At 41.5% G+C, this 13708-nt stretch overlaps 1 protein-coding gene across 5 annotated transcripts in view; it reads left to right on the top strand.

Annotated features, from left to right (window-relative positions):
* Positions 1–13708, top strand: part of IL20RA (interleukin 20 receptor subunit alpha) — a 46629-nt gene that overhangs the window by 16235 nt on the left and 16686 nt on the right. For 3 of the 5 annotated variants that reach the window (XM_002817402.4, XM_063724997.1, XM_009242286.3), the window contains exon 2: positions 13337–13472. In XM_002817402.4, the coding sequence (XP_002817448.2) occupies positions 13337–13472 (136 nt within the window). Of the gene's footprint in view, positions 1–3725; positions 4123–13336; positions 13473–13708 lie in introns of those variants that run through there. The other 2 variants (XM_054558210.2, XM_054558208.2) reach the window with 2 other exon arrangements.

Raw genomic sequence — 13708 nt, 5'->3', positions numbered from 1 at the left:
TCCCAAGTAAACAACTTTGAAGATAGACACTCTCTTTAGTGGGTAAAATTCAATGGATTTATTTTATTTTAAATATTCTCTATGTTAAAGTCTTACTTGCTATGAAGCACCAACAGCAAAATACTAAAAAAAACATGTTTAAGCACATAGATTTACTTACTGAGGTGTGGCCATAAAGAAATAACACCAATTTTTCTGTATGACTTATGTATTGCTCATCCATATAAATGTGCAGGTACCTGGCAGAGAAAGTATATATTGATGGGTTGTGCCCCAGACTCAGAAAATATCTCCTCCACGAGAGCAGGGCTTTCTGTCAATTTCTTTTTTTTTTTTTTTTTTTTTAGATGGAGTCTCGCCCTGTCACCCAGGCTGGAGTGCAGTGGCATGATCTCAGCTCACTGCAACCTGTCTCCCAGGTTCAAGCTGTTCTCCTGCCTCAGCCTCCCAAGTAGCTGGGACTACAGGGGCACGCCACCATGCCCAGCTAATTTTTGTAATTTTAATAGAGATGGGGTTTCACCATGTTGGCCAGGCTGGTCTTGAACTCCTGACCTCAGGTGATCCAACCACCTCAGCCTCCCAGAGTGCTAGGATTATAGGCATGAGCCACTACACCCAGCCCTTCTGTCTATTTCTGTCCTCAACTGTACCCCCGTGCCTATCATATATTCTACTTCTAGCCCATAGTAGGTGCCAGTAACTATTTGTCACACGAATATAACTGTGAACAGTTCCACCAGGAAAAGCTTAAAAGAATAATACTTGAGTTTACCTCAGTGACTTTCTTATATCTTTCCTTAGAAGCTACAATCTTTAATATGCAAAATTGATCTTGGTCATATAATCTTTTCTTCCCACAACACTGTACTTGGGAGCATTTCCCACTCACCTAAATGTAAGTATCCCGGGCGAGAACCCTGTCTTGGCCAGCACACTTGGGCCTGAGCATCCACCAAATGGCTGAAAAACCATGGGCAAGTCATTCAACCTCCCTGGGCCTCTATCCAGTAAGCTGTAAAATGAGGATAGTAACTTTGGAGGACAATACTGAGCGAGTAATTACTGAGCTCTTTCTTTGTGCCGGGCACTGTTCCAGGAGCTCTATGTGAAGAATCTTAATCATTGCAACAAGCCTAAGAGGCAGATAGTACTGTTCCATTTTCCAAATGGGGAAATTGAGGCACAGAGGTTAAGTAACTGACTTGAGGGCACATGGCTGGTAAGACGTAGAGCATGGAGTAGGCTCCAGTGTGACTCTAGAACTTTTGTTCTGGAATCTCTCCCTGAGCTACTCACATAAACAATTACTAGAAACCATTGGGTTAGGGCAGTTGGCAGTACCTCGTAAGAATGGACAGTATTATTACAGAGAAAACTGAGGCAGTGCACCGGTCCAGCAACTGGTCAGAGAAATAATAGTGAGGTGGTGGTTAGGGGAAGAAAATCAAGTGCAAAGGAACTAACGCTAGCACCAGATCGTGCTCTGTCCCTTATAGAAGACAGTTGTGCAGCTTTTTTCTCAGGTAGGTCCTCACTGAATCATATTGTAAGTGCTGTTTAGAAGACTTACTTTTCAGCCAGGCGTGGTGGCTCAAGCCTGTAATCCCAGCACTTTGGGAGGCCAAGGCGGGTGGACCACCTGAGATCAGGAGTTTGAGGCCAGCCTGGCCAACATGGTGAAACCCCATCTCTACTAAAAATACAAAAATTAGCTGGGCATGGTGGCGGGCACATGTAATCCCAGCTACTTAGGAGGCTGAGGCAGGAGAATCACTTGAACCTGGGAGGCGGAGGTTGCAGTGAGCCAAGATTGTGCCACTACACTCCAGCCTGGGCAACAAGAGTGACACTCCATCTCAAAAAAAAAAGAAAAAGAAGACTTACTTTTTGTGGGAACTTGATATATAATTAGGAAGAAGAAGGGAGATCAATTAATATTTTTCAAGAGAAAGGGTTTGTAAGTTGGGACAGAAGAAAACATGCCGTTCCTTTCAGTATGATGAAATTAAAACAATGCTTAAGATAATCTATGTGAAGGCAGTCATACCTGTTTTGCTCTTTGGCGGTTAGAATGTCATTGTTTACAACATCCGCTTCCTGAAATTAGTCAATCATCCCCTGGTGTTTCTGTACTGCCTTTTAACCTTGTTCCCACAGTAGAAAACTCACTTGGGATGGAAATTTTCTTTCTCTACAAGCCTATGAAGGTATTTTCCTATTTAAAAATACACATAAAATATGTAGCAACCACTTGCCATGCCATGGGTTACTGTGCCTTCGTTAAAACGCAGCTGTTGAGTATCTTCTGACTGTGCAGATCCTGTGTGTAATGTAAGCTTACCAAGGTGATTTCAAGCTACACAGATTTGGTAGTTCAAGCTGTTCCACTTCAATTCAATGCTCATGTGAATCTAGGATCTGCCATGATTTATGTCAGCCCGAAGAGTTCCTGGTCAGTTCATTTCCAAAGCATTTATTTGCCAGACACTGAGAATACAAAGACCTTATAAGACCTGGTGTCCAACAGATCAGAGCCTCTGATTCCTTCACAGCTTCAGCTTTAGAAGGGTAAAGGGGGTAGGACATCTGGGGACCTTTTCTGAGCAATGTGGAGCAGGGCTTCTGAAATGCTAAGGCTGCCCCAGTTGGTCATAAGCTTCAGAAACTTGAATGGTCCCAAAGGGGAGTCTTCAGAAGTGATCACATTTGGCTGTCCAGTCTTTTGCGAATTGTTTCCTTTCTGTACTGGTTAATGAATGTGCTGGCCATAATGGGAAAGTCTAAATGCCTCAGCCACAAAAGAGAGGTTGGGTTAACCACAGAGGCTGATTACCCTGGCTGTTTATGAGTTCACCCTGAGAACCTTACCCTTTTAACTGGTGTTCATCAGGCACTCACGTATGCATAGGCTTTTCCTTGAGTACAACAAAAAAGAAATAACTTTTACTGTCAGACATATAATTAAAACTGTAACATACTTAGATGATGACCCTAGTATTCACTTTAAGGCCATTAGGAAAAGGTCACAAACCATTTTGCTATGCTTACAGACCTGGTAACTCTTAGAACCAATGTAGCAGCCGCATTTTATAAAACTCCACTAATGATAAATTTACCCATTTAGATCTATCTTATTAATCCATTATCTTCCTACTGGAAGGACCCGAGAGCAAACAGAGAACTTTTTCCTTTGGTGCTAGAGCATAAATGAAGCTGGGCTAGAAGAATTTCCCAAAGACCAAATGCATTAGTTCATTCTAGCTGCTAGAACAGAATGTGATAGATTGAGTGAATTATAAACAACAGAAGTTTATTTCTCACACTTCTAAGGCTGGGAAGTCCAAGATCAAGGCAGATTTGGTGGATGGGGAGGGCCCACTTCCTGGTTCATAGATGGTCATCTTCTCACTATGTCCTCACGTGTTGGAAGGGGTGAGGGACCTCTCTGGGGCCTCTTTTATAAGGGCACTAATCCCACTCATGAGGGCTCTGTCCTTATGACCTAATCACCTCCCAAACGCCCCACCTCCAAACACCATACATTGGGTGTTAGGATTTAACCTGTAAATTTTTTGATGGGGAGGAGGAACACACACATTCCATTTATGGTGCCAAGGTATAATATAATAAAAGGCAAATAAACACTGAGAGGGGACACAAATCTTTATGTGGCTTACAAGCTACAGGAAATCAATCATTACCTCGAAGTTCATTAAATGGATAGATCCTTGCTGACTCCTCACAACTTTGTGAAGGCAGAGGCCATCTTTAACCCACAACTCAAAGGGGCATCCTCACATATCCTTCCATCATTCAAAGCTCAAAGGGAGTCCAGAGTTGATGCCCCTTCCCTCAGTCTTCTGAGTTCTGCTTCCTCTGGAAAGATCAGTCTCCTGCCCAGGTGTCTGTGGTCAGGACACTTTAGTGGAGACCACACATACCCTACACATCACAGCACAATCATGTCATTAAAATAGCACAAGCCAATATTTATTCAATGATGCACACATGGAAGACCAAGGGGGGAGGAGCCAAGATGGCCGAATAGGAACAGCTCTGGTCTACAGCTCCCAGCGCGAGCGACGCAGAAGACGGGTGATTTCTGCATTTCCATCTGAGGTACCGTGTTCATCTCACTAGGGAGTGCCAGACAGTGGGCGCAGGTCAGTGGGTGAGCGCACCGTGCGCCAGCCGAAGCAGGGGCGAGGCATTGCCTCACTCGGGAAGCGCAAGGGGTCAGGGAGTTCCCCTTCCAGGGGTGACAGACGGCACCTGGAAAATCGGGCCACTCCCACCCGAATACTGTGCTTTTCCGACGGGCTTAGGAAACGGTGCCCCAGGAGAGTATAGCCCGCACCTGGCTCAGAGGGTCCTACGCCCACGGAGTCTCGCTGATTGCTAGCACAGCAGTCTGAGATCAAACAGCAAGTCGGCAGCGAGGCTGGGGGAGGGGCGCCCGCCGTTGCCCAGGCTCGCTTAGGTAAACAAAGCAGCCTGGAAGCTCGAACTGGGTGGAGCCCACCACAGCTCAAGGAGGCCTGCCTGCCTCTGTAGGCTCCACCTCTGGGGGCAGGGCACAGACAAACAAAAAGACAGCAGTAACCTCTGCAGACTTAAATGTCCCTGTCTGACAGCTTTGAGGAGAGCAGTGGTTCTCCCAGCACGCAGCTGGAGATCTGAGAACGGGCTGACTGCCTCCTCAAGTGGGTTCCTGACCCCTGACCCCCGAGCAGCCTAACTGGGAGGCACCCCCCAGCAGGGGCAGACTGACACCTCACACGGCCGGCCAGGTACTCCAACAGACCTGCAGCTGAGGGTTCTGTTTGTTAGAAGGAAAACTAACAGAAAGGACATCCACACCAAAAACCCATCTGTACATCACCATCATCAAAGACCAAAAGTAGATAAAACCACAAAGATGGGGAAAAAACAGAGCAGAAAAACTGGAAACTCTAAAAACACCTCTCCTCCTCCAAAGGAACGCAGTTCCTCACCAGCAACGGAACAAAGCTGGACGGAGAATGACTTTGACGAGCTGAGAGAAGAAGGCTTCAGACGATCAAATTACTCCGAGCTACGGGAGGATATTCAAACCAAAGGCAAAGAAGTTGAAAACTTTGAAAAAAATTTAGAAGAATGTATAACTAGAATAACCAATACAGAGAAGTGCTTGAAGGAGCTGATGGAGCTGAAAACCAAGGCTCGAGAACTACGTGAAGAATGCAGAAGCCTCAGGAGCCGATGCGATCAAATGGAAGAAAGGGTATCAGCCCTGGAAGATGAAATGAATGAAATGAAGCGAGAAGGGAAGTTTAGAGAAAAAAGAATAAAAAGGAAGACCAAGGGGTCTCTTAGTTCCAAAAGAATACTGGAGGCGGAAGGGACCTAAACTGCAAAGGTGTGGAAAAACAGCATAGGTTCAGGTATTGAAGGTATTTTGGTGTGGCTGGTGAACACGGTGCATTTGGCAGAATTGCAAAAGGAGACAGTGGACCTGCCCATCTGAAGAATCTGTGTACCAAACCAAAGTCATGATGGTCTGGCACTCCCCAAACATAAAACTATGTGCACCAATCCAATGGCTTTTTAATTTGGGATGTGAAATCTCAAATATCTCAGAGAATCAGAGCCGTGCTTCCAGACCATAAATCTATTCGTTAAAATGCATTTGTTACCCATAAATTGGCACACATTTCCTTATAGCAATGTGGGTGTGACATGTTTTCACTTTGGTGTTGATTCAATGACCTTATCAGTACTAGCAGGTTAGAAAATTGATTTCTCTCCATTGAAATGTTTATTCAGGAATCTTTCATCCTGCTTTTCAAACTTGAAACAAACACAGTGCCTAAAAACTTTGCAAATTTTTTTAAACAAAAGAGAATACTAGTTATCAAATCGTATTTCTTTTTTAAATGTACTATTTCTTTTCCTTTAAATAAAAGTGCTAACTCTTGTTTTGTTTTGTTTTGCTTTGTTTTGTTTTGTTTTTAGATAGAGTCTCACTCTGCCACCCAGGCTGGAATGCAGTGGTGCGATCTTGGCTCACTGCAACCTCCACCTCCTGGGTTCAAGCAATTCTCATGCCTCAGCCTCCCAAGTAGCTGGGATTACAGGTATCTGCCACCGTATCTGGCTAATTTTTGTGTTTTTAGTAGAGACAGTGTTTCACCATGTTGGCCAGGCTGGTCTCAAACTCCTGACCTCAAGTGATCTGCCTGCCTTGGCTTTCCTAAGTGCTGGGATTACAGGTGTGAGCCCACACACCTGGCCTAATTCTATTTTTTATCACTCCTTTGCATCATCAAAATAGATAAAAGCATGAGTATTCCTTGCTAGATCTTCATCTGTTAATTTTACTTTCACAGCACAGCCACTCTTTTCCTGATGGGACCTGTGCAGTTCTGCTTCATCGGCAGGTCCCACTTCTAGTTTGAAACTTGAGCTCCAAGCTTCCCACGCATCTCCCTCTCCACAGCCTGCATCTTGGTGCACGATGGGGCTACTGCAGTTATGGTCTCACTGGTTTCTCCCTTCTCCTCTTGGTCTATCCAGTCTTTTCTCCCTTCAGCAGTGAAGTGATCCATTTGAAATATAAATAGGTTCATATTTTCCCCTGCAGCAAAGGATTCAGTACTTTCCCATGGATTTCAAATATAATCCAGACTTTTTCCCAGAGTTTAGAGAGATAGGGGATCTAGCTCCTTTGTACTCCTTAGATTTCATCTTGGCCACTGTCCTCTTTGTCAGCTTTCCAAACTGATCTTTTGACAGTTCCAAAGACACTGTCTTTTTGGATAGGCCCTTTCCCATCTTGGGGGTCTCTGCCTAGAACACTGCCCTCTCCTAAGGCCCTGTGTTTACAGGTTCTGTGACCCATCACTCCAGCCTTACTCCCTTGCTTAGTCTGATCACCAAATTTTTATGTATATATTTGTTTTTGTCTTTACTTTTTAATGATGTCTCTCTTCCTACTGCCCTGGAAGCTCTGCAAGGGCAGGAACTTACCTGTCTATTCACCATAAGATATCCATATGGTAGGCACTGTGTTAGTATTTAAGGGCTGCCATGGCAAAGTATCACCGGTTTACTTAAAAAAACACAATTTATTCTCTCACAGTTTTGGAAGCTAGAAGTCAAAATCAAGGTGTTGGCAGCACCACACTCCTTCTGAAGACTAGAGGAGCCTCCTTCCTTGCTTCTTCCAACTCTTGGTGGTCCCAGGCATTTCTTGGCTTGTAGGTGCATCACTCTAGTCCTTCGTCTTCATATGGCATTCTCCTTGTGTCTCTGTGTCTTCCCATGGCTGTCTTCTTATAAGGATATCTGTTATACTGAATCAGGAGCCCACCTGACTTCAGTATGATCTCATGTTAACTGTATCTGCAACAACTCTATTTCCAAATAGGTCACCTTCTGAAGTACTCAGAGGTTAGGACTTTAATATATATTTTATTTTTATTTATTTGTTTTTGCAAGAGAGGGACACAATTCAACCCATAAGCGTACCCAATAAATATGAGTTGAATGACTGAATAAGATGAGTGTCAAACTGATGTTTCTCATCAATACAGATAGGATTGACTACAGTATGATTTATATGGGAGACAAAGAGCTAAAGTCCAAGGCCAAGGTGAAATATATGTATCCATATCTATAAATTTAACTGTGGTTTCAAATTAATAGAAATCCTGTTCTCGGCAACTAAACATAAACCAGAGTACAGTCCAACACAATCTTCTAGGAATCCCCACCTTTGTGGTCACCATATCATCTGGAGAATATGTCAAAAGAGGAGGAGTTTCTGCTTGCATTCCCTAGGACCAGATAAGGGAGGACATATTCTGGCAGGAAAAGGAACGGACCTCCTATGACAAAATGTGGTGGGATCCCAAAAAATTTGCTGAACAGATTAGTATCTAATATTTTTAAATTCCCAAATTATTTGATGTATTAATATCATAGATTAATACATGTTTTCTCTTCAGCCTTTTCTTATCTTTAAATTCTGTTTAAATTCTACTTGGTTTACAACGCTGGCATGTGAGTGAGGAGGTTAAGAGTGTGGATTCTGAACTCAGCTCCTCCACTTACTAGCTGTGTGAATTTGTGGCAACTTACTAAACTCCTCTGTGCCTCAGTGTCCTCATCTGTATAATAGAGATGATAACAATAGTACCTACCATAGGGCTGTTATGGAAACTGAAAGAGTTAGTTTGTGTAAAGCACGTAGACCATGCTGGCTGTGTGGTAAGGATTTAGTAAGTGTTAGCGACTATTTTTATTATATGCCAACCAACTTGCTCATATCGACTAAATACATTTTAACATATAAAGGCTTTTACAATATTTATTATTATTATTAAAACAGAGCCTCTTAGCCTGTCATAAGTGGATCCCACTTTCAACATTTTATTTTTTGAGACAGAGTCTCGCTCTGTTGCCCAGGCTGGAGTGCAGTGGCTCTCTGCAACCTCTGCCTTCCTGGTTCAAGTGATTCTCCTGCCCCAACCTCCCAAGTAGCTGGGACTACAGGTGCCCACCACCATGCCGGCTAATTTTTGTTTCTTGTGGTTTTTTTTTGCTAGAAACAGGGTTTCACCATGTTGCCCAGGCTGATCTCAAACTCCTGACCTCAAGTGATCTACCTGCCTTGGCCTCCCAAAATGCTGGGGTTACAGGTGTGAGATACCACGCCTGGCCACAACATTATTTTTAATCATACCCAAATGTATGATACCATTTCCAGGTGATACCAGAACTAATCCAAAGGAACAAGCAGTCCATGTGAGAGAATTCTTTTAACTCCTCTTTGCAGAAAAGTCAAACCTCTCTGTAGTAAGAACCGTCTATTTCCATTGATAAAAGACACATTATTAAAAGTCCATAATTAACAAAATACTACTAATCCACAGCAATTTATAAACATCCATTTCTGAAAATAAAATGTCAACAAGCAAAGAGACAAGATGTGCTTTTCCTGATCTAAGGAAAGATGACTAACATGGCTTAATTTGTTCTGATTTAAGAAAAAAAAAAAGGTTTCAAAACCTGCAGACCATGTCATAACAGGAATGTTTTGTGTCCTGGAGAGATTTAGAGATGGGCTGATATCAAGACGTGACCTACTTTTCTCATGACAGGTCTGCCCCTGAATAATGGTTTGATTTATTGACAAGAGGATGATCCAAAACTGATACATTTTCTGCCTCTGCCATCAGAAAGATAATGTCAGTCCAAAGGAAGAAACTGCAGGTCTAAAAGCTGTAGTATTTTTTCCCCACATACAGTGTACAAAATGTAACATTCATTTTTAAGTGGATTTCTGTTAAAGATGTTTATTACTCTGAAACTTTGTCAGTGTATTTGCAATTAGCTTAACTAAGCATTTTTTTTTTTTTTTTAAATCAAAAAGTTTTTACTGTGCTCTTCACTTGCTATTAAAAAGTAAGTTTCTGGTCTTCTCCTTGGGTAGTTTTTAATTTTCTTCTAAACATAAACTCAAACTATTAGAAAGAATATTTCTCAAAATTGTTAAGGCAAGAGCCATTTATTAAATTATTGGGAATGGAGGATTTTTTTTTTTAGTGATTGGCCTGTCTTAGATGCTTTCACTTTTAGAATCGTTGTTGTATTCATTCTCTACTATTAGGAAACAAATTACCTTACACTTAATAGCTTTAAACAACAAATATTATCTCACATACTTTTTGAGGGTCAGGATTCCAGTAAGGGCTTAGCCAAGTGGTTTTGGCTGAAGGTCTTTCACAAGAGTGTAGTCAAGAGGCAAGCTGGGGTTGCAGTCATCTGAAGGCTGGACTGGGGTCGAAGGATCCACTTCTAAGATCACTAACGTTCCTCTTGGCAGGAGGCTTCACTCAGTTCTTCAGCAGCTTTGGGAAGCCTCAATTACTTTGCCACATGGTCCTCCACAGGGCCACTCACAACAAAGCAGCTGGTGTTGCCTATGCAAATGATCCAAGACAAAGAAAACAAGATGGAAGCCACAGTGCCTTTTATCACCTAATCTCAGAAGTGTCTTTTGTCATGGCTTTTGTCATATTTTATTGGACACACAGACCAACTCAGGCACAATGTGGGAGAGAACGATACAACCTGTGAATGCCAAGAGGAAGGGATCATTGGAGGCCGGCTACCACAGTCATGGTGATAGATAAGATTTACCCATAATGTAGACGTGCAGGGGAGGCATACATAGTTCACAGCATTTATAATGAAATATATTCTCTTCTCAAAGAATAGAATGGCATAAGAACATTATTTTTTAATGTTGTTATTGTCACATTATTCATTCTGTTGGTTTAATATCATTACCAGAGTTTGCTAACATTTCAACAATTGGCATAGCATTTGTGAAGGACCATTTAGACAATTACAAAGCATTAATCAAAATGTCTACTGAATCAATGAACATTAATTATTGACAGCACATTCCAGAGTATAGTTTATTTCAGAAGAGAAAAATTGCTTTGTTTCCTTATGACAGCAACCAAAAAAACTAAATTAAAATAAAATTGCCTATCTATTTCTTTTACTCCAAGTTATTTCTCAAAACTTTTTTGGGTATGTTTTAGGCATCTTAAGAGTTCTGTCGTTTGTTTACTCACATTAAAAAAACAAATAGGGCTGGGCACGGTGGCTCATACCTGTAATCCCAGCACTTTGGGAGGCCAAGATGGCAGGATCACCTGAGGTCAGGAGTTGGAGACCAGCCTGGCCAACATGGCAAAACCCCGTCTCTACTATAAATACAAAAAAATTAGCCAGGCATGGTGGTGAGTGCCTGTAATCCCAACTACTTGGGAGGCTGAGGTAAGAGAATCATTTGAACCTGGGAAGTGGAGGTTGCAGTGAGCTGAGGTCATGCCACTGCACTCCAGCATGGGCGACAGAGTGAGACTGTCTCAAAAAAAAAAAAAAAAAAAAAAAAAAGACAAATAGAATACAGTGTTGTAGAAAATAAAGATTTGTACAGATTGAACCTTGAGACGATATGCCTGGACTATACTATCTAAGATAACTTCTGTTTTCTATCTCCAAACTCATGTTGCCACAAACCAAAATGTTCAATTTCCTTTTCAGTTCTATAAAGCCGTGTTTTGCCAGTGTCTTCCACCAGTGATATTATAATGCACAGTCTATTTTATTTTGTGTAAGATGCTAACCACTCTTCATATGTTAGCGCCATCTAAAAATGTAGGCCACAGCATTTTAGCTCTGGAAAGATCCTTGGAAATTTTTATGTTAAATGGGTTCCGCATTTTTGAAGAGCTGAGAAGTGTTATACTCAATGTGCTGCCTCCCCATGTTCTGTTTTGTCTTCAAAAATCTGATTAAAATTGAGAACCTAGTAGTACCACAAAGCAGTATTAAATCGTTGATAAATATTCACTCTATGTAATCTCCAGAAAATACCAACACCACTTGCTACCCAATGGTTCCAAAGAATTACAAGAAGAAATCAAAGACTGATGTTGGGCAGGCTATGTCCTTTTGAGATTCCCCTACCCCTAACACACACACACACACACACACACACACACGCACACGGCAGTGGTCAATTGATTGTGCTTCTCTGTGAGTAACATTTTTTAAAAAAATAAAACTAAAAATTTTTTAAATGAGCAAGGTTAAAAGTAGGAGTCATTACAATTATAGCACAAGCATACCTACACTCAGCCATCTTTACACTAAAGAGCTAATTTTGCTTAGAATCAGGATGATATTACAAAGTTTAATTCTAAAGTAAATAATTTTTCTTTTCACTTGGCTTGCAAAATAACAATACATTGTATAGAACTAATCTTAACCAAGGATTACCTCACACATAATTCCTTTCTCTGACATTAGTCCCAGCTACTTTACTCAAGAATTATGATACTTAGCCAAGATTGGACCTGCCATCAGTGACTGAACTAAATTTTATTTCCTAAGTTTGATTTGCAGTATTAATATTTTGTATTTTTCAAGTTCATTGATTGACTAGAATGTGCATATTTGTGACAGGATAAGTTCTTCATAAAACCTGATTGGTTATCACTCCATGCTTTGTGATCTTTCCAATATTTTAAATTAATATTTTGATTCCTACATATTACCACTGAATTTTTTCATTTACTTTAATCCAAGGATTATCTTTGCTTTATTTTATAAGAAAGTAGCCTCTCCTTTCCTTTTCCAAGTTTTTAGTAGTTTCTCAATTCTTTACCATTCTCCACAAGGATTTCTATAAATTAATCCTCCAGGAGTTTTTCTTAGAGTGCACCTATGTGAACATATCAGTGTTTATTTAAATAAATTGTCTTATTTCATTGGTTCCTTTTCTAATTATTGCTTTACTATATTCTTTAGTAAAGGCAGTCGCAATTCTAACCTTTGAAACTCTGGCCTCTCGGGGTCACCTACTCTAAATTTTATTTATTTATTTATTTTTTTATTTTTTTATTTTTATTTATTTATTTTATTTTTTTTTTTTTTTGAGGCAGAGTCTTCCTCTGTTACCCAGGCTGGAGTGCAGTGGTGCGATCTCGGCTCACTGCAAGCTCCGACTTCCGGGTTCACGCCATTCTCCTGCCCCAGCCTCTGGAGTAACTGGGACTACAGGCGCCCGCCACCACGCCCGGCTAATTTTTTTTTCTATTTTTAGTAGAGACGGGGTTTCACCGTGTTAGCCAGGATGGTCTTGATCTCCTGGCCTCGTGATCCACCCACCTCGGCCTTCCAAAGTGCTGGGATTACAGGCGTGAGCCACTGCACCTGGCCCTAAATTTTATTTTTATATTTAATAAAGAGATTGTTTTAGTTCTCTGCTGTGCATAACAAACTACCCCCAAAACTTAGTGGTTTAAAACAATCATTTTATTATTTCTTAAATTTCTGGGGATTAACTGAGGCTCTGCCAGATGATTCTTCTGCTGGTCTCACGCGAGGTCTCTCATGCAGCTTCAGTCTGTGACAGAAGGGGCTAGAATGGCCACAATAACTGCATTGTGGCCCCTTAATTGGAAGGCTGGGCTCAGCTGGGACACCAGGACAACTGAGCCTCTCTTCGTGCAATCTCTCAGCATGGTCTCTCCAGCAAGCTAGCTGTTATTTTACATAGCAACTCGGGAATTTTTTTTGAAAAGCAAAAGTCCTGGCTTAGTCCCAGAGCCACCTCTGCCACATTCTCTTTTCCATTTCACAGATGTTACACAGGGCATGCATACTGGAAGGCCATATTGGGGGGCCATCTCTGGAGACTAGCTGCTACAGGAATCATGTTTTCCTTTTCTGCCACTAAGACCACAATTCCTTTCTGTTCCTTTTTTAGTTCCCTGTGTCTCTGGTGGTTTGCCTAAACCTGCAAACATCACCTTCTTATCCATCAACATGAAGAATGTCCTACAATGGACTCCACCAGAGGGTCTTCAAGGAGTTGAAGTTACTTACACTGTGCAGTATTTCATGTAAGTTTCTTCTTTTCCTTTTGGCTAGCTTGCAAACACAAGATTCAGACTCCTGTGAATTGTGCAAAGATAAACTCTCGGTGGTATTAAATGTGTTTGAAAAAGTGAAAAGTTTTAGCTATTTCAGGTTAAGTTTTCTTGATGTTTTGTAAGATTAAATTAGAAAACAGTTTCTTCATGGAGACAGAGGCATTGGGGGGCTCAGGCAAGGCGAGGTTATTTAGACAGAGAAAAGA

Source organism: Pongo abelii, chromosome 5 (assembly GCF_028885655.2).
Source record: "Pongo abelii isolate AG06213 chromosome 5, NHGRI_mPonAbe1-v2.0_pri, whole genome shotgun sequence".
Classification (NCBI taxonomy): domain Eukaryota; kingdom Metazoa; phylum Chordata; class Mammalia; order Primates; family Hominidae; genus Pongo; species Pongo abelii.
This window is presented reverse-complemented; position numbering and strand designations above follow the sequence as displayed.